This window comes from Falco biarmicus, chromosome 1, assembly GCF_023638135.1.
Source record: "Falco biarmicus isolate bFalBia1 chromosome 1, bFalBia1.pri, whole genome shotgun sequence".
Taxonomy (NCBI): domain Eukaryota; kingdom Metazoa; phylum Chordata; class Aves; order Falconiformes; family Falconidae; genus Falco; species Falco biarmicus.
In genome coordinates this window covers 17,762,658-17,784,246 of record NC_079288.1, presented here as the reverse complement: position 1 = coordinate 17,784,246, position 21,589 = coordinate 17,762,658, and the positions used below count along the sequence as shown (strand labels likewise).

The following is a 21,589-nucleotide window of genomic DNA, read 5'->3' as shown; positions in this document are numbered from 1 at the left end:
TGTTCAAGACCCTAAAGTCAAGTGGCTCTCAGAAACCTTCACCTTAGGAGAAGTCTGGCAAACTCCAGATGTAACAGCAGCTTTCTCATTGTTAACTGACTCGAATAAGCTCTGGGAACAGTCAGACCCTAAGGGAAGCTCAGCAGAACAGGTAATTTCAGCTGTAGCCAGTAGCTAGATGACCAGGAAGCTGTTTAGCACAACAGGAGAGGTTAATCTTGCTCGAGCAGCACAGCACAAAGCGCAATGCCCTCTCTTAAGGTCCTTTTGTCTAGGCCTTTTTCCAGGTAAAACTGAGCTGACACTGTTCGTTTGCTGCCTCCCCTTTCTGTATTTACGGAAGTGACTTCCATTTTTGGAAATAAGGATGACATTCAGCTGAAAATTCATCTCTTTATGTGACCACATTTAACAACCTAATCACAAAGGAACAAACAATTTGAGCTAGCTTTTACATTCAGTAACACTAATGTCGCTGTTGCAGCAAAAGCAAGGATTTATTTGTAGCAAACGGACCATTATTTCTCTTCTGTTCTACAAAGTCACCAAAATGGTTGTTTCAGAATGACCCGAAATAAGATGTTGAGGTAGTGGGCCAGCTAGCTCCAAATAAGTGTTAATCATGACAAATGTGTTATTGAGCTTGATTTCATTTTAATTCTTCACTAACAAAACCAGAGAAACTAGCAACCTTCAGTGTCAGCCACGAGTGCCCGAACTGCCAGCTCTCTCGCTTTTGCTGCACATTTTTTTAATTGCCATTTCAGCTGAAGGGTCCTAAAAGAGTATTTGTGGTTCAGTTTAAGTCTTGAATTATCTAAATACCATCACTATTTTTGGCTCCTGACATTTTGATCCATTTTTAATTCTGCAAGTGCTTACATATGCTTTTCCAGCCTTACTACTACACACATTTTTCTAAATCTAAATGTCTTTTTCACACAAAAGTAAACTCCAGGATTTATTTTCGCATTAGTATCACTGTGCTCCTAGAACTCAGCTTCTGAGTGTACAAAACGCGTGAAGCAAGAGGCGTAACTGCTTCCTCAGCAGACAGATGTTTTGTGTTGGTTAGTCCTTCAGTACTAACCTCTTCCAGAAAAGGGCCTTTCCTTCACCTCCCACAGTTGTAGTCAAAGAAATTGTGTGAACTGTGTATCTATAGCGCTGCTACATGCATCAGCCAGCCAGTTCAGTCACGGCCCCCAAGAAAAGATGAGAAGACACCCCCCCCCGACACACACTTCTGCTTTTAGTCGAGTCATCTGGCGCTCTCAAGCTGAGGCCAACCACTAAGACAACAAACGTTTGTCAGTAAGATGCAGCACACAGAGCACAGGTGAGGATACGACGTCCAGCTCTCAACGAGGACTGCCTGCCGCCCTCTTCCCTCCTTCCCCTCCTCAAATCTGCTTCGAACTCTGGGAGTGCATTCTCAGAGACACTCCCAGGTTGGAATTAAACCATCCAACATATGATGTACAGTTACCTCTGTTCTGCAGAAGGGAGGCAGGTGGACGTGGCTGCAGGCCCCAAAGGTTTTCCATACCATTTCTGTCTTTTAGATCCAACAAGTGGATTAAAATTAAAGGATCTATATCTAGCAAACTGCTACTAGATGTTGAGCCTAGGGCACTTCCTCCTCGCCTTGAAGGTCTTCCACTTGCACTGGTGTAGCCATGGCTAGTACCTGAGGGAAGTCACAGAAAGAGAGCATGCATATACGTGACACAGGTGCTGCATTATTCCCTGGACAAATAAAGAGACAGGGTTCTACAAGCAGATGAGGAATGAAAACATTCCAAGCAACTTAACAAGACACCAGTATTATTTCATGGATTTATGGATTCTGAAAGCAATCAGATACCCTTCTAACTGGAAGGTTAAGCCAAAAAGCACCAGGCTGGGGGGGGGGGGGGGGGGGGGGGGGGGGGGTAATATTTCACTTCATACCTTTTATGTAAATCTCTTAATATTAATAAATAGATTGGTAAACGGATCAATACACAAAGCATTTATTCTGAAGACATGCACATCAACTTTCTAGGTGTCATGTGTCCCTCCCCACAATTAGATTAACAAAGGGGGGATTTTCAGTCATGTTCTGCTCTGTGTTACCATGTTCCCATTACATAGTGGCCAAGGCACTCAAAAGATGAAGAGAACACTCAGAGAAAATAGTTAGATCTGTGAGATTAAAATAGTACAGTTTAGAAGAACACCTTTCCAACACAGACAGGTGACACTACTAACCTTCAGACTGGAAAACAGCACAAGCAGGTCAATGCAAAAAGCTCAAGTGAAGAGGTTGTGTCAGCTTTTACAAATGCTCTTAAAAATGACTTTTTAAAAGCTCCAAAATAAATGTTGTTTCTACAGCCACTGTGCCTCTCTCCTCAAAAGGCTATCCTTTTGGAAGGAAACAGACAGGTCCCTCAGCTTCCTAGGTCATAAGAAATTTTCCCAGTTGTTTTGAAACAGCAGCTAAAAACAGGTCTGTCCTTCAAGCACTAGCAGACGTCCACAGCAGCATAAAGCCCACTTCCAGTGAATGCCACTTCAGGTATCTTTGCCAGAAATAAATACACTTGTATTCCATATACATATTTTTCATTCAGAATCTTAATAACCTATGACTAATTTGGGCTATGATCATCTCCAGGCTGCAAGAAATCTTAAGAGTGCCTTTTCATTACTGCATTTAAACTCCATTTCTGCTGGACTGGTTAAGGATTCTTTACTTCATTCCCTCCACATACTTCAGGTTTTACAGTGCACTAAAACCCAAGTGAATGTGTCACACATTCAGAGGCCACACAGACATCAGTAAAAGTTGCTTGTCAGTCTGCTTTAGACCAGAATGGAAGGGGTTTCAAAGAGGCAGAAAAGCTTCCCTCCAAACTTATGCATCATTTTTAAACAAGCAGATTCAGAAGATTTACTCCCCATTATTTTTTTATCGAACCAATGAAGTGTTTCTGCTACACTGCAATAATCAGTACAAACCACATGATGCAGCATTTCCAAAAATAGAAATGCCTGCAGAACATGCAGCTTGGTGTTGCTTCCAAGAACAGGGGAAGGAATCCAGCAATGTATCACATACACAGGAATTCTGAAGGCTGTTTTTTCATACCTGATGCTCCAGGAGTAGCAGCAGCTGCTGCATCCTCCATCAGATCTCCTTCCTCCAGCTCCATATTACTGCTATATTCCACATCATTTTCTCCAGACCTTAGGAGTTCATTGGGATGGAAAGAGGAGAACAGAGTTACTAGCTTTTTTCAGCTCTTGTTAAACATGGCACATGCCTTGACAAACACACAAAGTGCTGTAAATAGTATTTTCTGCATTCCAAGCTACACAAACTGAACAAATGAAAGTATGTTAATTAAATGACTGACTCACTAACCAAGAGTCCAAAAGTGCCATACGTATCTAGACTGTAAAATCTGATCCTGCAAACTTCTATATTTGTATGTGTTACAACACATTCTCATGTTTTAATGAAGATTCTAGGATCTGACATAGTCTCAGCTAAAAACTGTAAATGTTCTAGTTTAAGTAGCTGTCCTCATTATCACTCTCCTACTACTATACCCTTCCTAATACCAAACCTTCGTTACAGTGCAGAAACAGATTTCTTAATAGTGTTTTCGGAAAGAACCTTCACAGACTATCACTTGTCAAAGACAGAATACAACACTAAAATAAAGAGATCAGAAAGATAGTAACTAGCTGGCCGAAAAGTCAACGTTTAGCATTAACTGTATCAGTTTGTGCTGTTTCCAGGAGAGGAAACACCCCTCCCATTGCACTGGAATCCCCCTCACACTGTATGGCGATGTAGCAAATGAATCAGTTCCACTGGAATTAGGATGATTACCCTGGGAGACAAGGTGATGGTCTGAAAGGCATTTTCAGTTACTTACATAGTTTCTTCATCAATATCATTTTCTTCAGTGTTACTAGTTGCTGTCGAACTAGCTGAAGAGCTGCTACCATCAAGGTGGTTCACCTCATCTTCTCCAGCAAGATCTATATCCAAGTCACCATCAGAGAGCTCGTGCTACAGGAAAAACAGAACAAGTCCTTATAAAAAGAAACACCTCAGTGGCACTTTGATGGAGTCACAAAAGCTATGAACAGGAACTCTCTCTCCCAGAGTATCACACTATCACACAGGAGTTCGGAGGGTCTCAAAGCACAATAAAGGCTGGTGGATTTTTCAGCTGCAACCTGGAAACTTTTTTGTGGTGGGATCCATTAGCTCTGTGCTGGAACATCTCACTAGTGTCATCTCTCACTGCTAACTCTTGAGTGGCTCATCTCCTGTTTCCATACAGATGATAAAAAAAAATATCTACTTTACAATTCAGCATTTCACCTGTTTCTACTACTATCCTATCCTAAAACGCTACACATAAACAAAGAGGCAGGAAAATGGTAATTCCTACATTGAAGTCTTCATGCTGGATCTTCTCTTCCTCCTCTTCCTTGCTATCTCGCACTAATCCTGGAGTAGCAACACTCTCAAGTAGTACTTCAGTGCTTTGTCCAGATTTCTTTGATCTTGTTTCTGGACCATCGTCATTCTGGGGACTAAGATGAGTGTCTGGAGGTGAAATGCCTCGTGATTTCTGAGTCCGTGAAAGTTCAATCGCAAGCCTCTTAACAGAAGGATACACAAAAGTATATATAGAAGATGACAATGTAGCACCATCAAATCCAGTAAGTTTGTTGAGTTGCATATATACTATTTTAGTAATGCCAATATCAAACTAACAATAGCAACCCAAATAAACACAATTGTCAAACATGAACACTGTAATCTAAACCAGGTAATTAGCGGTCAGTAAAAGGTGATTTTACACTAATATACCTCGCACTTACTTCTTTCAGGTTATTTATTTGTTGGATGTAACTTGTCTGAGCTGCTTCCAATTGAGCAATGTACCAGTGCTGGTCTCGGCACTTTTGGAAGAAGGTTGGCGAGCGCACCTGGAACCTTCAAAGGGATATTTGAAAAGGTTTTTTGGGTTGTTTTTTTTTTTGTTGTTTGGTTGTTTTGGTTTGGTTTTTGTGGTTCCACCCCAACCCTGCCCCCAATCTAAAGAGTCCTACAGAAGAACATCATACAGCCTGAAATCTAGTGATGAAATAAACTTAACAGACAAGTACTCCTACGCTCAGTACCCTCAACGCACCGAACAGGTGCAACAGTAAGTATTTTGTAGGAGAGGCAGCTGTATGAGAGGTGGTTATCTTCGCAAACCAACACTAACCAACTGAACATGCTACAAAGTGTGTAATGGGAGCAGGAGTAGGACCACAGGGAGAACATTTGAAGTGGATGGGTAAAGCTTCTGTATTTTGTCATAACGTTGTAATTGCCATTGACAGTATTCGTTCTCTTAAATTACAGGCTTCCTTCATTCCCAAAGTTCCCCTAAAACTACAATTTTTTCTTAAGAGGGGGAGAAAACACTTTTTTCCCTAAATCAGTTAGCTACAGATCTCTAACACAGGCTTATTACTGTCAAGTGCAGCTACTTCTCAGAGAAAGAGATGTATTTAAAGTTTCCACAACTCCCTTCAGCACATTTTCTTTAAAGCTTCTGACAGTGAAATCCGTTTATGACAAAACATGTCACAATTACTTTACGTTCAACTACTTAATTAATTCCCATTTCAGTGGTAGGTGTGATGCTGTGAAATGACAGCAGAAGAGAGCCCCACTGGGTTGTCTCCCTTACCTGAGGATCACAGTGTCATTCTGCCTGTTTAAGTAGCCCTCGTTGGCTAGCAAGTCTAAACGAAAGAATCTGTTGTAACCCCAGCATTCTCCAACTTCAAAATCGGAGGCAAACTCTCGAATTATGTTTTTCGTGGGATCGTTGGTGGACTGGTGAACCATTTCTACACGGTACTCATACCTACACAGGGGAAGATCACAGGTATTAGTAGCAAAATAAAGATGTCAGAATTGCAGAACGCATCAAGTTTAAGAGAACTGTGCTTCCTGGGAGGCCTGCATGCCCAGCTGAAGAGGTGATTCAGTCTGAAAATTGTACTGAACGCTTGCATAAACAGTACAAGGAGGAAGAAAGCAGTAATAGGGAGCAGAGTAGTAAACTAACTTGAGGGTTGAATACTAGGAGATAGATACTTTTACCAGTTGTTGTGGCAGCTAGCTTTTCATCTTGAGAGAGCCACTGAGTAACAACTTTAAAAATACTACCTTTGGGCACGATTCAAAGCTCAATGGACAATAGAAGTCTCACTGTTCTTCTCAGGAGAACTCCACAGCCGTTTCTAGCAACACTACAGAACTTGAGGTCATTCTTTGGAAACTTCTGCAGATGCTTTGCCCATAGGAAAAAACCAAACCAACTACTTTTACTACAGGTTTGCTTACTTGGATGTCTCTGGCAACCCAGCGGACAGCTCCAAGAACACAGACAGGTAGTAGCCCCGTACCACTCCATTTCCATCCTTGAAATAAACAAGATTGAGATATAAACTGATTAAAATAAGAAAACAAAAACCAGAAAAGCAAAACTAAACACCTTGATCTATGCCTGAAGTTTAGAAAACAGCTTCAATCAATACAGGATTTGCAGCAGCAGTCTACTTTGTAAGCTACGGGTTTGATTTTTAGTCTTCTGTGATGTAGAACTCTAACTTGAATCAACATGGAGTTTGCATCTGGAAGCACATATGCAGTCTAATGTTGGTATCTCAGATATGAATCTCAAAACAGAGCTTTAATTACTCTGCTAACACTTTAGGGGTTCAATTAAGTGTAAGACAAGACACATTTGTCAGTGTATCGGAAAAGCTTATTTAACATAGAAAAAGCAGTAAAAAAACTCAAAATCTACTTAGCAGTTTACTACAGTCAAATTCTTCTCAAATTCTCAACATGAAAACAGCTCAGGTTAAACATTAGTTCTGAAATATTTTTACACACAACTGCATTTCAAGCTACTTTATTTTTGAAAGAAAAGCAATTTTTTTAGAAAACACATGCAATATGAAAAAGTTAGGTCAGTTAACTGAGAAACAGTATTAGAATCACCATAAAAATTACGGCAAAACCTCCATCACACTCACCCTAACGAAGGATGAAGAATGGCTCAACTTGAATCCTCTAGGTTGAAAAAACATTTCAACTTACCATTTTAAAAAGTAAATTTTGATGCCTTCTGACAGCACACCTCATGTAGTCAATCCTGAATTTACAATACTCTAAAAACTTACACTGGAGCCCACGTCTGCATTGCAAGAATACAATTCTGTGCACACGTGGGCTTAACAGATTCATCCATTTCTCTGAAGATGCCATGTAAATCATCAACAAAACTTGTACTCCATCACTAAACACATATTTCTCCAACGCAGCTGTAGTAGCAGCCAGAGCTTCCTGGAAGCACTGACTGGACTAGCAGACTGGAAAAACATCACACCTTGTGGGTTGATGTTCCAACACTGACAAAGATACTGCCTCAGAAATCTGAATATCCCACTGGAAGGGCATCAGTACGATACACACGTTTTAATGTCAGCATCTCAGAACCGGATGCGCAGTAAAACAGGTTCCCCTTCAACTAATACTTCACCCTCCTCTCAACTTCCCCAGTAAGTATTATCCATAAACAGAAACACAGTAAGTTACTCTATACCTCAGTTCTGCAAAAAACACTCAGACAGAAATGGTAAAAATATCGAAGTTCCTATGACATATTAACAAGACCCATTTTTAATCACTTTTAAATTAACCAGATGAACAATATTGAGAGTGTTCATGCCGGCTATCTGGAGGCAGACAGTGAATACTCCAACGGCCGGTGATCAACTCTACAACCTTATTACCTTCTTTTCATACACTTTTTATATACAACATGAGAAGAGACTAACTGGTGTTTTCTTACGAGAGAAGCAAATGAGTGCTGCTTAGGAGTTTTGGATGGGATAACTCTAGTTGAAAATATAACTCACTGGATAAACTTTTAATCTCCAGCAAAGTCCTGACACTTGAAGAGGTGGACTGTAAACAGGATCTGCTCGCTGACGCAATGTACTATTGAAAAAGGAGAAAAAATATTTGCTATTGGGACAAAGCAAACCCCTCCATGAAATAGTACGCTGCATATACGCTTTCACACTCACACGCTACAACCATCCTTCTTGCTACACACAGCACGTAGCAGAGTACAAGGCTCATGCAAAATGTTAAGTGTCCATACAAATATATGTATTCCTTGCAAAATTATTTTTCCTCTTTGAAGAAGAAAAATAAGTAGCTTGGCTTTATCATGGACAATCTTTTTAGCTAACAGTTTAGCTAGGGTTAATTGTTCACCTGGTAAACAGAAGATTTTTGACTGAATTCCCATAGCTTAGTTCATATCTCACAGTTCTCAGTAGAGACTGTTCCGTGTTTTAAAGAATACTACTCATCTACAGAAGAAACAGAAAAAAATTACCATGAATATTGGGAAGCTAAGACACATCCTTACCTGAAGTTTTCCAAGACAAACGTAGTTGAGTCATAGGCTGGAACCAATTCACTGTGAAGGGGGAGGAGGGGTGGGACGGGAATGTATTAGAGTTGAATAACGTGACATTAAAAATCCCAACTTTTGTAATCTCCAGAAGTGTTTACCAGAGCCACTGAAATTCACTACAACTACACTGGGTTATTTCAGTACTTCTGAAAATTCTATTTATGAGGCTTCTCCCCAGTACCTCTCCACGTGATATCACACAGTAAAACAAGTACGTTAAGAAGGGAAGAGCAACTGAGACCATTTAAGTAAGAGGATTTGCCCTTTTACCTGTGATGGCTAATAATCTCTTCATATAGTGAATTTTTAATGTAAGACTCCTTGGTAGTTCTAGAAAGGATGAAACTATTGTACGGCTGAAAGCACAAAGGTTAAATGGTGTGTATTTGAGCAGCAGGTACCTTACTGCCAGTGGAAAATGAACAGTCAGATTTAAACTCTCCTCAGAAGCATTTAACTATTCTTTTCAGGAAACACGTCAGGAAAATAGTTTTGAAATGACATTTAAAAACAAGCCAAACCAATTTTTGCTAAAGAACACAAAGTTTGAGGAATTCTTTAAGACTTTTCCTACTTTTGATTTTTTGGAGATTCTTTTCAGCCAGCTAGCCTAAACTCACCAGACTTCCTCAGAACCCAGCACTCGCAGCACTCTCTTTACGAGGAACTGTGCTATGAAGTGATTTTGGCTATATATTCTGAATTAAGGTGACCTGCAGAGACATCCCATGAGAGCCTTGCAATTACACACCGAATGACCCAATAAGAGAAAAAGGACAAATCAGTAACCTAAGTGTAAAAGAGAAAAAAACCTGTCAGCTGGAACCCACTGTCCTGACTCCCCAGCAGGGACTACAGACATAAAATAAGCCCTGCTGGAACAGAAAAGCCTACTTGCAGCATATGTTACTAAGAGCAGCAAGTTAAGCAGTTTATAATTTTCAGTGTCTAAGTCTGGACCCAAATTCAGTCAGAGACACTAGGTTTAACACAGAAACAGACCGAATCACTTTAGCCGAGAAGTATGACTCTCCTTTGCTAGAGGCTGGTATCAGGCAACCTCTCCAGCAATCTATCCATCAGCCACCTATCATCCACCCTTTCAAACCCTCGTGTTAAAATGCAGCAGTACTCTCTGTCCTACTTTTACAAAAGGCTGATGTACATAAGAACGTATCTACCTCCCAGACTCACTGGAACATCCTCCTCCATATAGTGGTACAATAAAATGGGAAAGAGATACTCTAAGCTACTTTAAATATTATTTTAACAAGCAAAACAAACCTTTGTGACATGGCTTTCCCATTCAGACTACAACGGAAAGAAAAGGCAGCACTTACCTTGTGAAGTCTGGGGGGACAGGAGTAGTGACAAACGAGGCCATAGGCTTCCGATGAACCTGCTGGAACATCATCAGGATCTCTGAACTTTTGGATATCAACTCACTCTTACTGCATGATCTTAACTATATGGGGGGGAAAAACCAAAGAAGAAAAAAAAAATCCTTATGTCTTAGTACAAACTGTAGGTTTTGACTTTTTGTTTATAAACAAATAAATAGCATGTCTGTCACAGCTTCAGAAGATTAGCTACAACACAATGTAAAATGAAGCTCAGAGGTTTTTGGTTGGGATTTTTTTTTGTTTGTTTTTGGTTGTGGTTGGTTATTTTCCCCTCATTTGTTTGGGTTTTATTTCCCTTGAAACTGTCAGCTCTCAAAACTAAGGATTTGGCTATGATAGCTGATGGTTGTGTGTTCTAAAATTTCTGTTAGGAAATCAAAACAGATATTCTGTCTCACTCCAAAGCTTGTGCAGTCCATTTGGGGAGTCCTGAATATTTAAGACCCTGCAAAATTCTACAATTAAAATTACAGCAACTACTACGTACTTCATTTAGGTTAAACTAATTTATATATGTCCAATTAATACCAAGTCACATCTACTGTGTTTAGGCAACAATAACAAAGTAAATCAATCTGGAAAGGACACTTAATTAGACTTTGCGTAATTTGCTCAAATATATCACAACACAGCGATACAAGCTCCTGTGACATTCGATAGTCCAGCACCTGGCAATACAGCAGTAAAGGAATAACTAAAATGTAGAACTTTGTTTTGGTCATCCACATTTCAACAAAGCAAAGCCTATATTATCTTAAATAGCAGCCCCAAAACCCCACTTCAATCCACTTCATTCAAGAATATCTTATAAAACCAGTGTAGTAACAAAGGTTTTTTTCAAAACCTGAAAAAAAACCCCAAAACCCAAAAACCATCTAATCTTAGATGTTCCTTGAACAGCTAGTACTGTATTTTCTGAATGTCTTTACTAAAGGAGGCAACCTACTCTGGTTCTTATTTATACTTTACATTGCAAAAGCATATCTTAGACTTACATTTCAAACTTTGTCAGGCTTAAGTGAAATTAATGTGTACATTTTAAAGTCAAATTTTTGCTACAAGTTCTTCAAATAATTCTATTACTTTCACAAAAAGAATACAAAATTCAAAGCCTCTCGAGAGACACACACGATGACTTCAAGCAGAGACCTACAGTTGTCAGATGTCTGCATCTTCTCTCAATTTTTTTAGTTGGTAAGCTTTTCCTCCCAATTTGGAGGGACAAGAGGTCATGTTTCACTAGCACTAGCGTGTTAGCATTTTAATAGGTTTTTTTCTGCAAAAGAGAAGCTAGTCTGCAGAGCTGCATACGCACTGCTATGCAGGATTTGAAGGTACTCATTCAGGCTGCAACACAAGTAATTTCTGAATACACAGACAGCTTTCAACAGGCATAAAAAGATATGCTGATGGAGTATGCAGGAGCACTCATCCTCCTGATGTCATTGATTCTTCAACTAAGACATCCCATTACAGGTATGCAATAATTAAGTGCAAGGAGAACATGATAATCACTGATCAGGTGAGAAAGCTTAGCATTCTTACTGAATCAAAAGCAGTGGAGGGAATGAAAAAGGAATACAGGACAAGAGGTATCAGGCACAAAGCAGCTTAGCCCCCTTTCCCAACTTAAAATGTCAAACTCTGCTGAAAGGCAAAGTAAATAGAGTAATGTTTGAAGGAAGAAAACCCTTCCATGTCCTCAGGGCAAGTAGAAATTGTTCAGGGCAAGTACAATCAACCTCTGCAGAACTTTAGTATTTCACTTCCAAAAGCTGAGCTTGTACAGCTAGAAGCAAGACGAAAAAAGTGATACCATGTCATCTTCTTGGAAAGACAAGTGGACAGGAATAAAATAACTAGAACCAGTTCAGTTTTCTTCAAAAGCACATAAACAGAACATTTTTCTTTAGTCTCCATCCATTTATAGCCACCACCCTTCATACACAGTTGGCGGCAGCAGAGCTAAGAGAAACTACCCACAGTGTCTAAATGCTGTTACCCTAAACTAACACATATCTGAGTAGTTTTATATGACATTGCTATTAATTCCTGTAGTAGTTTTTCAAGAAACAGAACATCTTTTATCATTTCTAGAAGACAAACTTATTTTTAAGAAGAAAACGTGCAACCTAAGGTCACTTAAAGATACCCTCAGAAATATCCATCAATTAATGGTTTATAAATAAATAAAATAATGAGAAAGGCTGACTGAGCAGGGATCCATGTAACACAACATTTCAGCTCTTTTCATAATCACCTGATGTTCTACTTCTTGAAGCAGGGATTCCAGAAGCTCAGTTTCTTGAGTAAGTGATGTCTTTTGACCTGTTTAAAGAAAAAACAAGAAGTTTAAAGAAAATAATAATAAAAAAGACATACTCACTGGATTTTAAGAAACAGAGCTTTTTTTTTTTTTTTTTTTTTTTTTTTTTTTTTACCTGGATGCTGCCCTAGAACCTACTAAGGTAAAGGATTTCTAAATATACCAAAAATATACCAAGGTTGATTGAGAAAGCATTTTAAAAGCAAGCCTGTGTTTTTAATTAGAGCTGTAGTGAACAACTCACTTGAGATTAAGGCAGTAATGAAACATTCTGTGTCCCAGAAATGGCAGGTTTGTTGTTCTGGCGTGCTTTTTTGGACAAAAAAGCAGGTCTGACTTCACTGAATTTGCTCTCATCCACACATTCTCACCCTCTCTTTTATACTAGCTGACACTTTTCTCCTAAAAGCTACCATTTCTCTTGACTTTGATGTTGAAGTGTTTTCTTTATAAAAAAGAACAAACGATGTTTAAATGCATTTGTACATTTCAACTAGCATCAAGACCACAACAAGAAAGAATAAAAATCTAAGTCACACTTGTCTCTTTTCCATCATGGGGATTTGCTTTGACTCCATCATATATTGCATACCTGAAGAGCATTTGGCAGTTGTTAGGAAAAAGGTGTTACATGGGCAAAATATTAACCTGAACATACAAATAATTAAGCCATTCTACCACAGCTTTAACACTGATCTTTAATCAGTATACACCAAAACAGATCTTGTGAGTGCTTACTGTATTTGATATAGGCACAAAATATGTACGAATGTACACATCCTGGATTTAACTTAACGCAATCATTTTAAAGTACTGACATGAATTTGAAACTTGAAACATAGCTAATATACATTTATTATGTTGTTTTGTTTTTAATGGAAATGAGCTAAGGGAATAAACGCAAGCATGATCAAAGCTAAGGACGTTTTCCAAGCATGAACATTTCATGTTTTCTTTGGCTGGGTGGCAGGGAGACAGGGTGTGTGAAGATTTCAAGCATCAGAAATACATTTCCAGCACAGCCATTTTATTGCCTTACTTTTAATTCCCAGACAAGTACACAGATACAAGGTCAAGCATATTTTGTCTGTGTACTTTGATCTACTGGTTGTATACCTTGCAAAACTAAGGCTGTAAATGCAACATTTCAAGAGCTTCTAAAGAAACCAGTATTCCATGATGTCACATTTAGTGTGTGCTCCTATCAGTGCATTTCAGAAATGAAAGCACACATGGAATAACCACGGCACAGATGCAAAATCAGCTGAGTAAAGCATGCACAAAATTATAGCCAGCTGAGGAATATTTGGTCCTTCTCACTGAAAGCTACACTTTTCAGCAGTGTTGACAGATATGGAAGCTTACAGAAGCAAGTGTACCACCTGCCTTCTCACCTCTTTATACCAAAGGACAACTAGTGACCTGTCCCCGGTTAGCAAAAGCACCAGGAACCAAATTAGCAGCTCTGATTACAGATGCCATGTTCTTCATTTGCAGACAAGGCTGCCTGTATCTATGGATCTGAACTGTTCTCCACCAGACATCACATGGAGACTTCTAATTTTTTAAAATTACATTAAAAGGAATATATATTACAAACATGGCAAATTACAAAGATTAACTTCTAGGCTAACACAAACAATGGTGTAAAAACACCTTAGGTGAAAGGTAGTACACATCTTATAATTAAATGGGAATGTTCTCCAAGTTATTATACAGGAGTTTCTAAGAGAACATAACCAGATTATGTCTAACAACTTAGAACTGTATCACAGTAACTACGTAATTACCTGAAAGCTTTGCTGTAACTACAAGTTTTCTGTCAGCAGTTAACCTGGTTAACACCACGAAGTGTGTAAGCAGCCATACTCCCAGGGCAAGAAAGTTTCTTAATAGATTTACACATTGTTAATATATTGCACCTACTCGTAACAGGTCAGGCAAATACCTACCCATTAACGTTATAAGCTTATTCTTCAGCTGAGTGTCTAACCGGGCAATCATCATCTCCACTGCATTCCTGATTTCCCGAACTCGCTCATCCTTCGCACTACGCACTGCCTCCACATTCCTCTCCTAAAACAGCATTCACGAAAAAACAAGCACAAAAACAAAGCCTTCACACTTTTACACTTTTCACTCGTTTACATGTTGACTCCACCCCCTCAGATCCCAGAAATGCCTAGGCCTCCCTAGAGTCCCCTCCGACCCTGTTTTTCTATGAGGAAAAAAAGTTTTAAAATCCTGGTCTTACTGAAGCTTGCATGTTTAGAACAAGAAAACAGGAATGTGTTTTTAGATGAGCTCTATCACAGGCTATTCCTGTTGCCAGTTGTAAATATCCTTTGACTTTCACTGAATACATACGCATGCCCTCTGGTGGGTGACCAAAGGTTAACAGTAAACTTGAGCAACATTCCCTCAGTACATTTAGATTTGTCATATGGGGATTCTTTAGTATCAAAATTTGTAAATTCAACTGCCAGTTTCTCTTCTGTAACTTCAGCAGCACCATAACCAACTTGGTGATAAAACAGTGACATGTGAGCTGAAGCAGAGCTAACCTACCACTGCATGTGGCAAACACCTACCTGAATACAGCACAGACAAAAAAACATACAGAAACTTGTTTAAAGAAACCTTATTTTATTTGTACAAAGACTACACTATAAATGTAATAGCATTCAGCTGAACACAAAAATAACCCTTCCCAGAATACAAGAAACTGTACTGTATTGTTGGAACCCCCACTGAAACTGCCAAAGCTGAACATGTTGATGCTTGGATGTCTAACACATTTACCCCTATGGGGAAGAACAAGGAGGTACAGAGTTCAAATCTCGAACTGGTCAGCTGCTTTACAGCCTATCCTGTAAGCTCATATATACCTTTAGTTTATTCTCCTAAAGCAAGTAAAATAAGCTCCATCAGAATAAAGCATTTTTATACTTGTGTAGCATGGCAGACTGCATTTGTACAAGAGATGGCAAAAAGACATCTTCCAAAAAACTGTCTAACTCTAGCTTTTAAATAGCATACACCAAAAGAAAAACTCCCTTTGCTAAGTCACATCTTTTTCTGTCTGGCAACTACAAAACAAGTATTGAGAATAGGTTGATCTTTCCACATTGTGTAAAAAACTAAAAAGTAAAAACATGTCTCTATGGGATAATCCAATTACCTTCACAGAAGCAACAGCTTCTGAACAGGTGCTGAAAACTTCATGAGTTTTCATGAAATGGTTTCCATTGTGTTTTCAACTGAAATGGTGTTTGTTTCCCCCCTTACAGTTATCCTTTGACAATGGCATACTACAGGAAAACTTAACGTTATCTTAGATCGATTTCTTACCACTTCTTGCACCAAACTGATCAATTCCATGAGTCTTCGCCTCAGCTTTGCCACTTCTTCGTTTACTTTTGTGACATGTTGCTCATAGATTTCTGCCAGTGGCTTAAAAGTATGTCCTCCATGCTGTTAAAAAAGAAAAAGGGGTGGGCGGAGGTGGAGGATAATAAAGCATCTCATTTTAATTTCATTCCACTCCTATTAAATTACTGAGAGGGGAAGAAAGCCTCCTAGTGTATCACTCATCTTGGAAAAGTTCCAAAGCAGATTGTATGTAGGAAGTCTGTCTTTCACTTCCCTTCATAAGAAGTCATGAATTTGGCTTTCATACCATCAAAACTTCCTGTCAAGAGTTATTTGGAGTCTCAACAGTCCTCCAAAAATAAACTGCTTCATTCACTGTGCCATTCTCTAACAAATAGGGATAGAAGGGTTATTTTATTTTTGTTCTTATTATTAAAACACACTTCCCAAACAAAGGCAGCACAGTATTAACCACTTATATTCCAAACAACAACAGCAGTCTCTCCTTGAAATATGCAAGTGAAAGGATAATAAAAAGCATGGTGAATTGTGCTACTAACACAGCTTTGAAGATATCTGGGATTACAGGCCAGGATGTTTAAATAACGTAAGCGTTATCTATATTTTCTAAGACTTCTTCCTTTGCCCATACAATTCTCACTACCATTTAAGTTTGTCCAAGATCTCATGAAGTCTATAACAAGGAACATAATTCTGACCTCCTTTCAGCAAAAATTCAATTTGCTTCTCTAATTATAAACAGAAGGTATTGCCTTTCACAACCAATGTCCACCTTAAATTATAAATACACCTACAACTACAGTATTTGCATGGCAATTCAATAGCCGTAACAATAGTTTCATAGCATTTCTATCTCTCTAAAGTGCTGTCCAACATAACACCTGCAGTCTCTTATTGTAGCATACCACATGAACATATATGAGCAAGCAAGCCTCTTCTTACCATCCCTCCCCAAAGCGCGCACTGGTGGCAGATACACTTCTTACAGGTCCAGCAGAAAACACTAAGCTTTTCATGATGATTTTCACACCTTAAACAGAAAACACACTTATCAATAGGAAACAGCTATGAATTTTCTGCAAACTCAATTTAACATTTTCACTTGGTTTGCTACCCGATACAGAGAGTAAAGCACAAGACATCAGCATAGTTTTGCAAGAAGAATACTTAGATTCAGTAAAAACCTTTTATAAAAGAAACATTGCTCTTAGTGTTCTCTCAGCCAGTACTTCACAGAGATAAGAGAGAAAGTACATTACTAAAACTGAATTTCTACCCAGCAGATAAAGGATATCATCAACGAATCAAGCTCAGAATTCTGGAAGTTAATACTTCATATTATTAAAATCCTAATCATACGCTACCTAAAGTATCCACAGAGCAATGGCTCATAAGCTTTTTGGACAAAACTGGTCTTTGCAATTTCTTAAAATTTCAGGAACAGCACATCAATCAACAAATCAAGCACAGACCAGGCCAGATCTTCTCTCTTCCCCCTCCATTAGGATTCAGGAACTGAGGGAAGAGGCAGGCATAGAACACATCCTTAGTTCCTGTCCGTCTTTCAGTGCTTCTCCTCACGCTTTTCTCTTCCAGATCTCCAAAATATATCTTAAAACACATAACAGCACTGGTAATAGGATAAAACCAGGAGAAAAGCCTGCGGAGAAAGTACTGACAGTTGCTCCTAGGAAGAGAATATATCAGAAAATACAGGAGGCTCCAAAGACAAGGAAGGAGAATGAACAGCACTAATGTGACAGATATAGCAACAGTAGTGCTTTCTGTGGCACTTTACGTATTTCCTTTGATCTCAATCTGAATTTATCAATGACATTTTCGCAAGGGACTAAAAGACATCTTCTCAGAACAGCTTCTCTGCTTTTACATGCTGAGATACCAAATCAGCACCCACAGTCTGAATGGGACTGACAAATGAGCAAGCCATCGAGAGAAGACTTTTATTTCATATGTATGGTCACTAAGAAGGGTTAAGAGCCTTAAGAAGTATTACCACCCTTCATGTTTCCCGTACGTCTCATTTTAACTATATTGAGTCAAACTAGAACTAGTGGTAGTTTTCTAGAGAGACATCGAAGAGCTTTTCTTCTGCCATTACATATGACAGAAATGAATTCCAACTTCTAGGCAGACAGCAAGCACAGTTCGGCTTTTGATTAAGGAGAAGTTATTGCTTTGTTCCATGATTCTAGTAAAAAGCTGAAATTAAAAGCCCATTCATATAGTGAACTGCAAAATGCTTTATGTGAGGAATACTCCATTTACTTGTCTTTTTCATTTTCTTCATGCTTTGTGAGATTGCACAGTTGAAGTGTATCAAGCTGCTGCGTGACCTCTTCTGCCCAACGACAGTTTACGAGCTCTCGTAGCTGCAGTGGGGCTCTGTAAAAAGCATTGCTAGAGTTAAAGGAAGAACTCAGCTCCAGGAGCTACAAGAGAAGCTTTGAAATTAATTCAGTTCATCAATTCTACGCTACCAGAAAAGTCACAGGCAAAGAAGCCAAAGCTGTACTAGTTATTTCAGAAAAGACAGTAAAAAAAAAAAAGAAAGAAAAAAAAAAGAGAAAGTAATGTTTTAAGTCTATTTGCTCCTTTGGGGGGCTGGGGTAAGGCAGGAACTGCAACAAACCACCCCACAGTGACATACAGAACAGCTACACAGGGAACTCAAGAACTATTTCCAGACCTCTTGACAGGCTCCTGGGTAACACTAGGCGAATTTTCATTTCTCAGTACTTCTTCAACCTCCCCCATTATTCAGCTACCTTCATCACAGTGCTGCAATCACCACCTTTGTAAAATATAGATATCTTTCTCTCCTTACAAGCATTTTAGAGCTATTGATCAAATACTTTACAAGCTGAATGTTAAAAAAGTTCTGCAGAAACTGTTGGTTAGTTGTTTTTAAATACCTCCTTTCCCTTAGGGGTAAAAATATGCTCTCTTTCAATTATTGGTCTATCAAGAGCTAGAATTGGTAGGTACTCAAGAACTAGAAGTGCTAAGGGGTGCCAGGGCTTGGGGGGACAGGGTGGGGCATCACATTAAAAAACTAAAATACTGTAGCTATGTCTCAGACAAATCTGCAACACATAAGCTAAGTCACACAAATTATAGCTATAGAAAAAGTACACATTTCAGTCTGAAAACTGAAGTTTCTGGTCTCTCTAACTCTTCTAAGAGGACTACAAGGAGTTCTAAGGGGAATACCATCCAATTACCCTATTACACCAACTACATACACTGAACAGCATGTGTAACGGGAAAAACAAAGATCTCACTTAGCTTGTCACAAAACTAGAATGTATTTTAGAGTATTATACCACGGTAATTCTTTATAGTAAGAGCAGGCAGGTCTCAAAAAAAAAAATAAATCAAGCTTACAAATTTAGCGCAACCTGCAGTGAAAAAAAGATCAATCGTAACAGGACAGTACAACCAATTCCTGATAATTTATTTCTGATATTAAAAACACCTTACCTACAATGAGGGCACTGAGCTCTTTGTTCAGTCAGCCAACGCTATGAAGGAAAAAGGAAAAACATTTTTAAAGACACTGTAAGAAACAAACTGCGAGCACATACATTCTATCATTAATTAGGAGTTACTTCATTTTATTACAATCTTCCTTCCCATATTTTTTCCTTTTTTACAGATTTGTAATTTAACTGCTCAATCATTTAGTCACAGAAGATGCTGCTATTTGTATCTTAGTAACAAAGCAACTACTTAAAATGTCAAAGGCACTTCAGTTAAAACTATACAGAGAAATCGGAGGTACCAGATATTCCATTAGAAGCCACACACCTGGCACAGATCCCCGCAGTCATGGGCTAAAGAGCATGTTTCAACAACAGAAAGCAAAAGATACAAGCAGCACATTTCTTAGAGTCTAAATTACTAGTCTTCAAGGTAACTTCTGTCTTCCTCTCGAGCTATTTATACACAGGCTAGATACCTGCAGTTCAATGATCAAATCCACAAGGACCCTCTGAATGTTTCTCTTCCAGAAAGCTCTGAAGACAAGCAGCTGAGGAAAGAACTTCACCTGCCCACTACAACTTACAAGTGTAAAATAAAAGCTCAGCAGCTGAAAGGCTTATATTTGTCAGCTCACTGAAGATTCTCATGAATAATCTCTCACCGCCCCTCAACAATATGTCATCTAACACTCAATATGCAACACGAATCCTTCACCTATGGTTCTTGTCAGAGCTTTCAAAGTGAATGATAATTGTCTGTTCCAAATTCTGGAAATACTACTGGAGGTCTGAAACCTCAGCTGAACCCTCTCTCCCACTACGCTAATGCGTAACAGTGCCTGGACTGGGGACTGAAGTGTTACACGTTGGTAACCACGACCTTAATAAATGAACTGAGGTTCAGCTGCTGCTTCAGCCTGTTATACCAGACTCCCTCGACAAAGATTTAGCCCATATCTGGTCATGCCATACTAGTTTGGTAAGCATTTTAAAATGCTTCCAAGGTGACAAGAGGTGATGTCATGACCTTCTAGTGCTCCATAACGACAGACGTGAAGTCAGCATTTGATTCCCGTCTCAACTTCTGTCTTCCATACAAGCATCACTGACTCTCAAAAGATGTTAAAGAAGGGATCATTAAATGTCTGCTTCTTAAAAGCAATTATTCTAGATAGTCCCTATAATTAGCACTACTGAATGCAATGCACAGCCTGCCTAGTTTTTCCTCAGGGTGTTGTAAAAGATTTTGAAAGGGAAACTAAAGAGCACAGAGCAGGAAAAAAAGTAATCCTTGGAACTCCAGGAAAAGGGGGAAGAAAGCAGCAAGAACATGTTCAGAAGATCAGTAGTTTTTAAGTTCATACATTTGCAAGAATAAGCCATAGTAAGCAAACTCACCCGAATACAACTGAAACAGCACAGCTTGGAGCAATGAGGACACAGACGTGCATCACGCAATTTCTCCATACAAATAAAACATCGGAATACTTCAGCAATGCTCTGCAAAGGGTAGATTATCGCTATTGTTAAGCCACACACTTCAAACGTATCAGAGCTGCACTTACTTTCCAGGCAGAGTGCCAGGTTTCATAAACACAGTCGCATTCCAAACAGCTACAGAGAGCACATCTCTAAGCAAGATCCTAAGTCAAAAACCATGGCTCTCTTCCCCACTTTCTCCTACACCACCAGCTCTCAGCACCCATTTTACAATGCTATTCTCCTTCTTCAAGGGACAGTCTCTTTGTTAGGCTTATCTTTTTTGAAGTGGGCCTTTCCGTAGCCAAGGCATTATTCCTACTTCTGTTGACACAGGATTGAACAGTTGCCAGAAGAAACCGTGCTGCACCTGCAGGTTCTGAACCCGTGAGTGTCAATGCACTTGCACTAAACCAATTCAAAAGCACGGTAAGTGCATGTAGGTGTTATACGGAATGCTGATGACAAGGCTTGAGCCAGATGGGGCATTTTTTTGACTTTTTTTAAGATTCACATTCTTTTAAGGCCTACCATTAGCACTAGCTCCACAATTTCTACACTCACGCACCATTTAATCAATCTTAGGTCATAAAAATGTAATTTTTTTTTTCCTGTGCCCATTCAAAGAGAGAAGCATTTTGTTCTTTAATACAACCACCTCATCTCCCTCCATTCTCAGAATGTTGGGAATGGTACTTTGAAATGTCAGGCAATGTTTGCTTTCCCTATTGGTAAGATTTTCTCACTGACAAAGAAGTTTACATTCTGTATTATACAGAAGCTAGACCCCATTCTGGCTTTAACCATGGAACTTGGAAGGATTCTTCAGATGGGCTAACTTTCCCCCTGCCAGAGCTGAAATTACAAATCAACACAAAAGCCAGGCATACCTTCAACGTACAGATACCACAGTAC

The 21,589-nt window shown here is 39.1% G+C and overlaps 1 protein-coding gene across 9 annotated transcripts in view; it reads right to left on the bottom strand.

Annotated features, from left to right (window-relative positions):
• TRIM37 (tripartite motif containing 37) overlaps positions 1-21,589 on the bottom strand; it is a 30,931-nt gene that overhangs the window by 8,490 nt on the left and 852 nt on the right. For all 9 annotated transcript variants that reach the window (XM_056342087.1, XM_056342056.1, XM_056342094.1 and 6 more), the window contains exons 2-18: positions 20,594-20,695; positions 19,194-19,234; positions 17,979-18,095; positions 16,635-16,722; positions 15,651-15,773; positions 14,252-14,375; positions 12,234-12,301; positions 9,911-10,035; positions 8,523-8,573; positions 8,002-8,083; positions 6,419-6,495; positions 5,757-5,936; positions 4,894-5,008; positions 4,458-4,670; positions 3,933-4,069; positions 3,137-3,234; positions 1,490-1,690 (exon numbers count right to left, since the gene is read on the bottom strand). In XM_056342087.1, the coding sequence (XP_056198062.1) occupies positions 1,490-1,690; positions 3,137-3,234; positions 3,933-4,069; positions 4,458-4,670; positions 4,894-5,008; positions 5,757-5,936; positions 6,419-6,495; positions 8,002-8,083; positions 8,523-8,573; positions 9,911-10,035; positions 12,234-12,301; positions 14,252-14,375; positions 15,651-15,773; positions 16,635-16,722; positions 17,979-18,095; positions 19,194-19,234; positions 20,594-20,695 (1,942 nt within the window). The remainder of the gene's footprint in view (positions 1-1,489; positions 1,691-3,136; positions 3,235-3,932; positions 4,070-4,457; positions 4,671-4,893; positions 5,009-5,756; positions 5,937-6,418; positions 6,496-8,001; positions 8,084-8,522; positions 8,574-9,910; positions 10,036-12,233; positions 12,302-14,251; positions 14,376-15,650; positions 15,774-16,634; positions 16,723-17,978; positions 18,096-19,193; positions 19,235-20,593; positions 20,696-21,589) is intronic.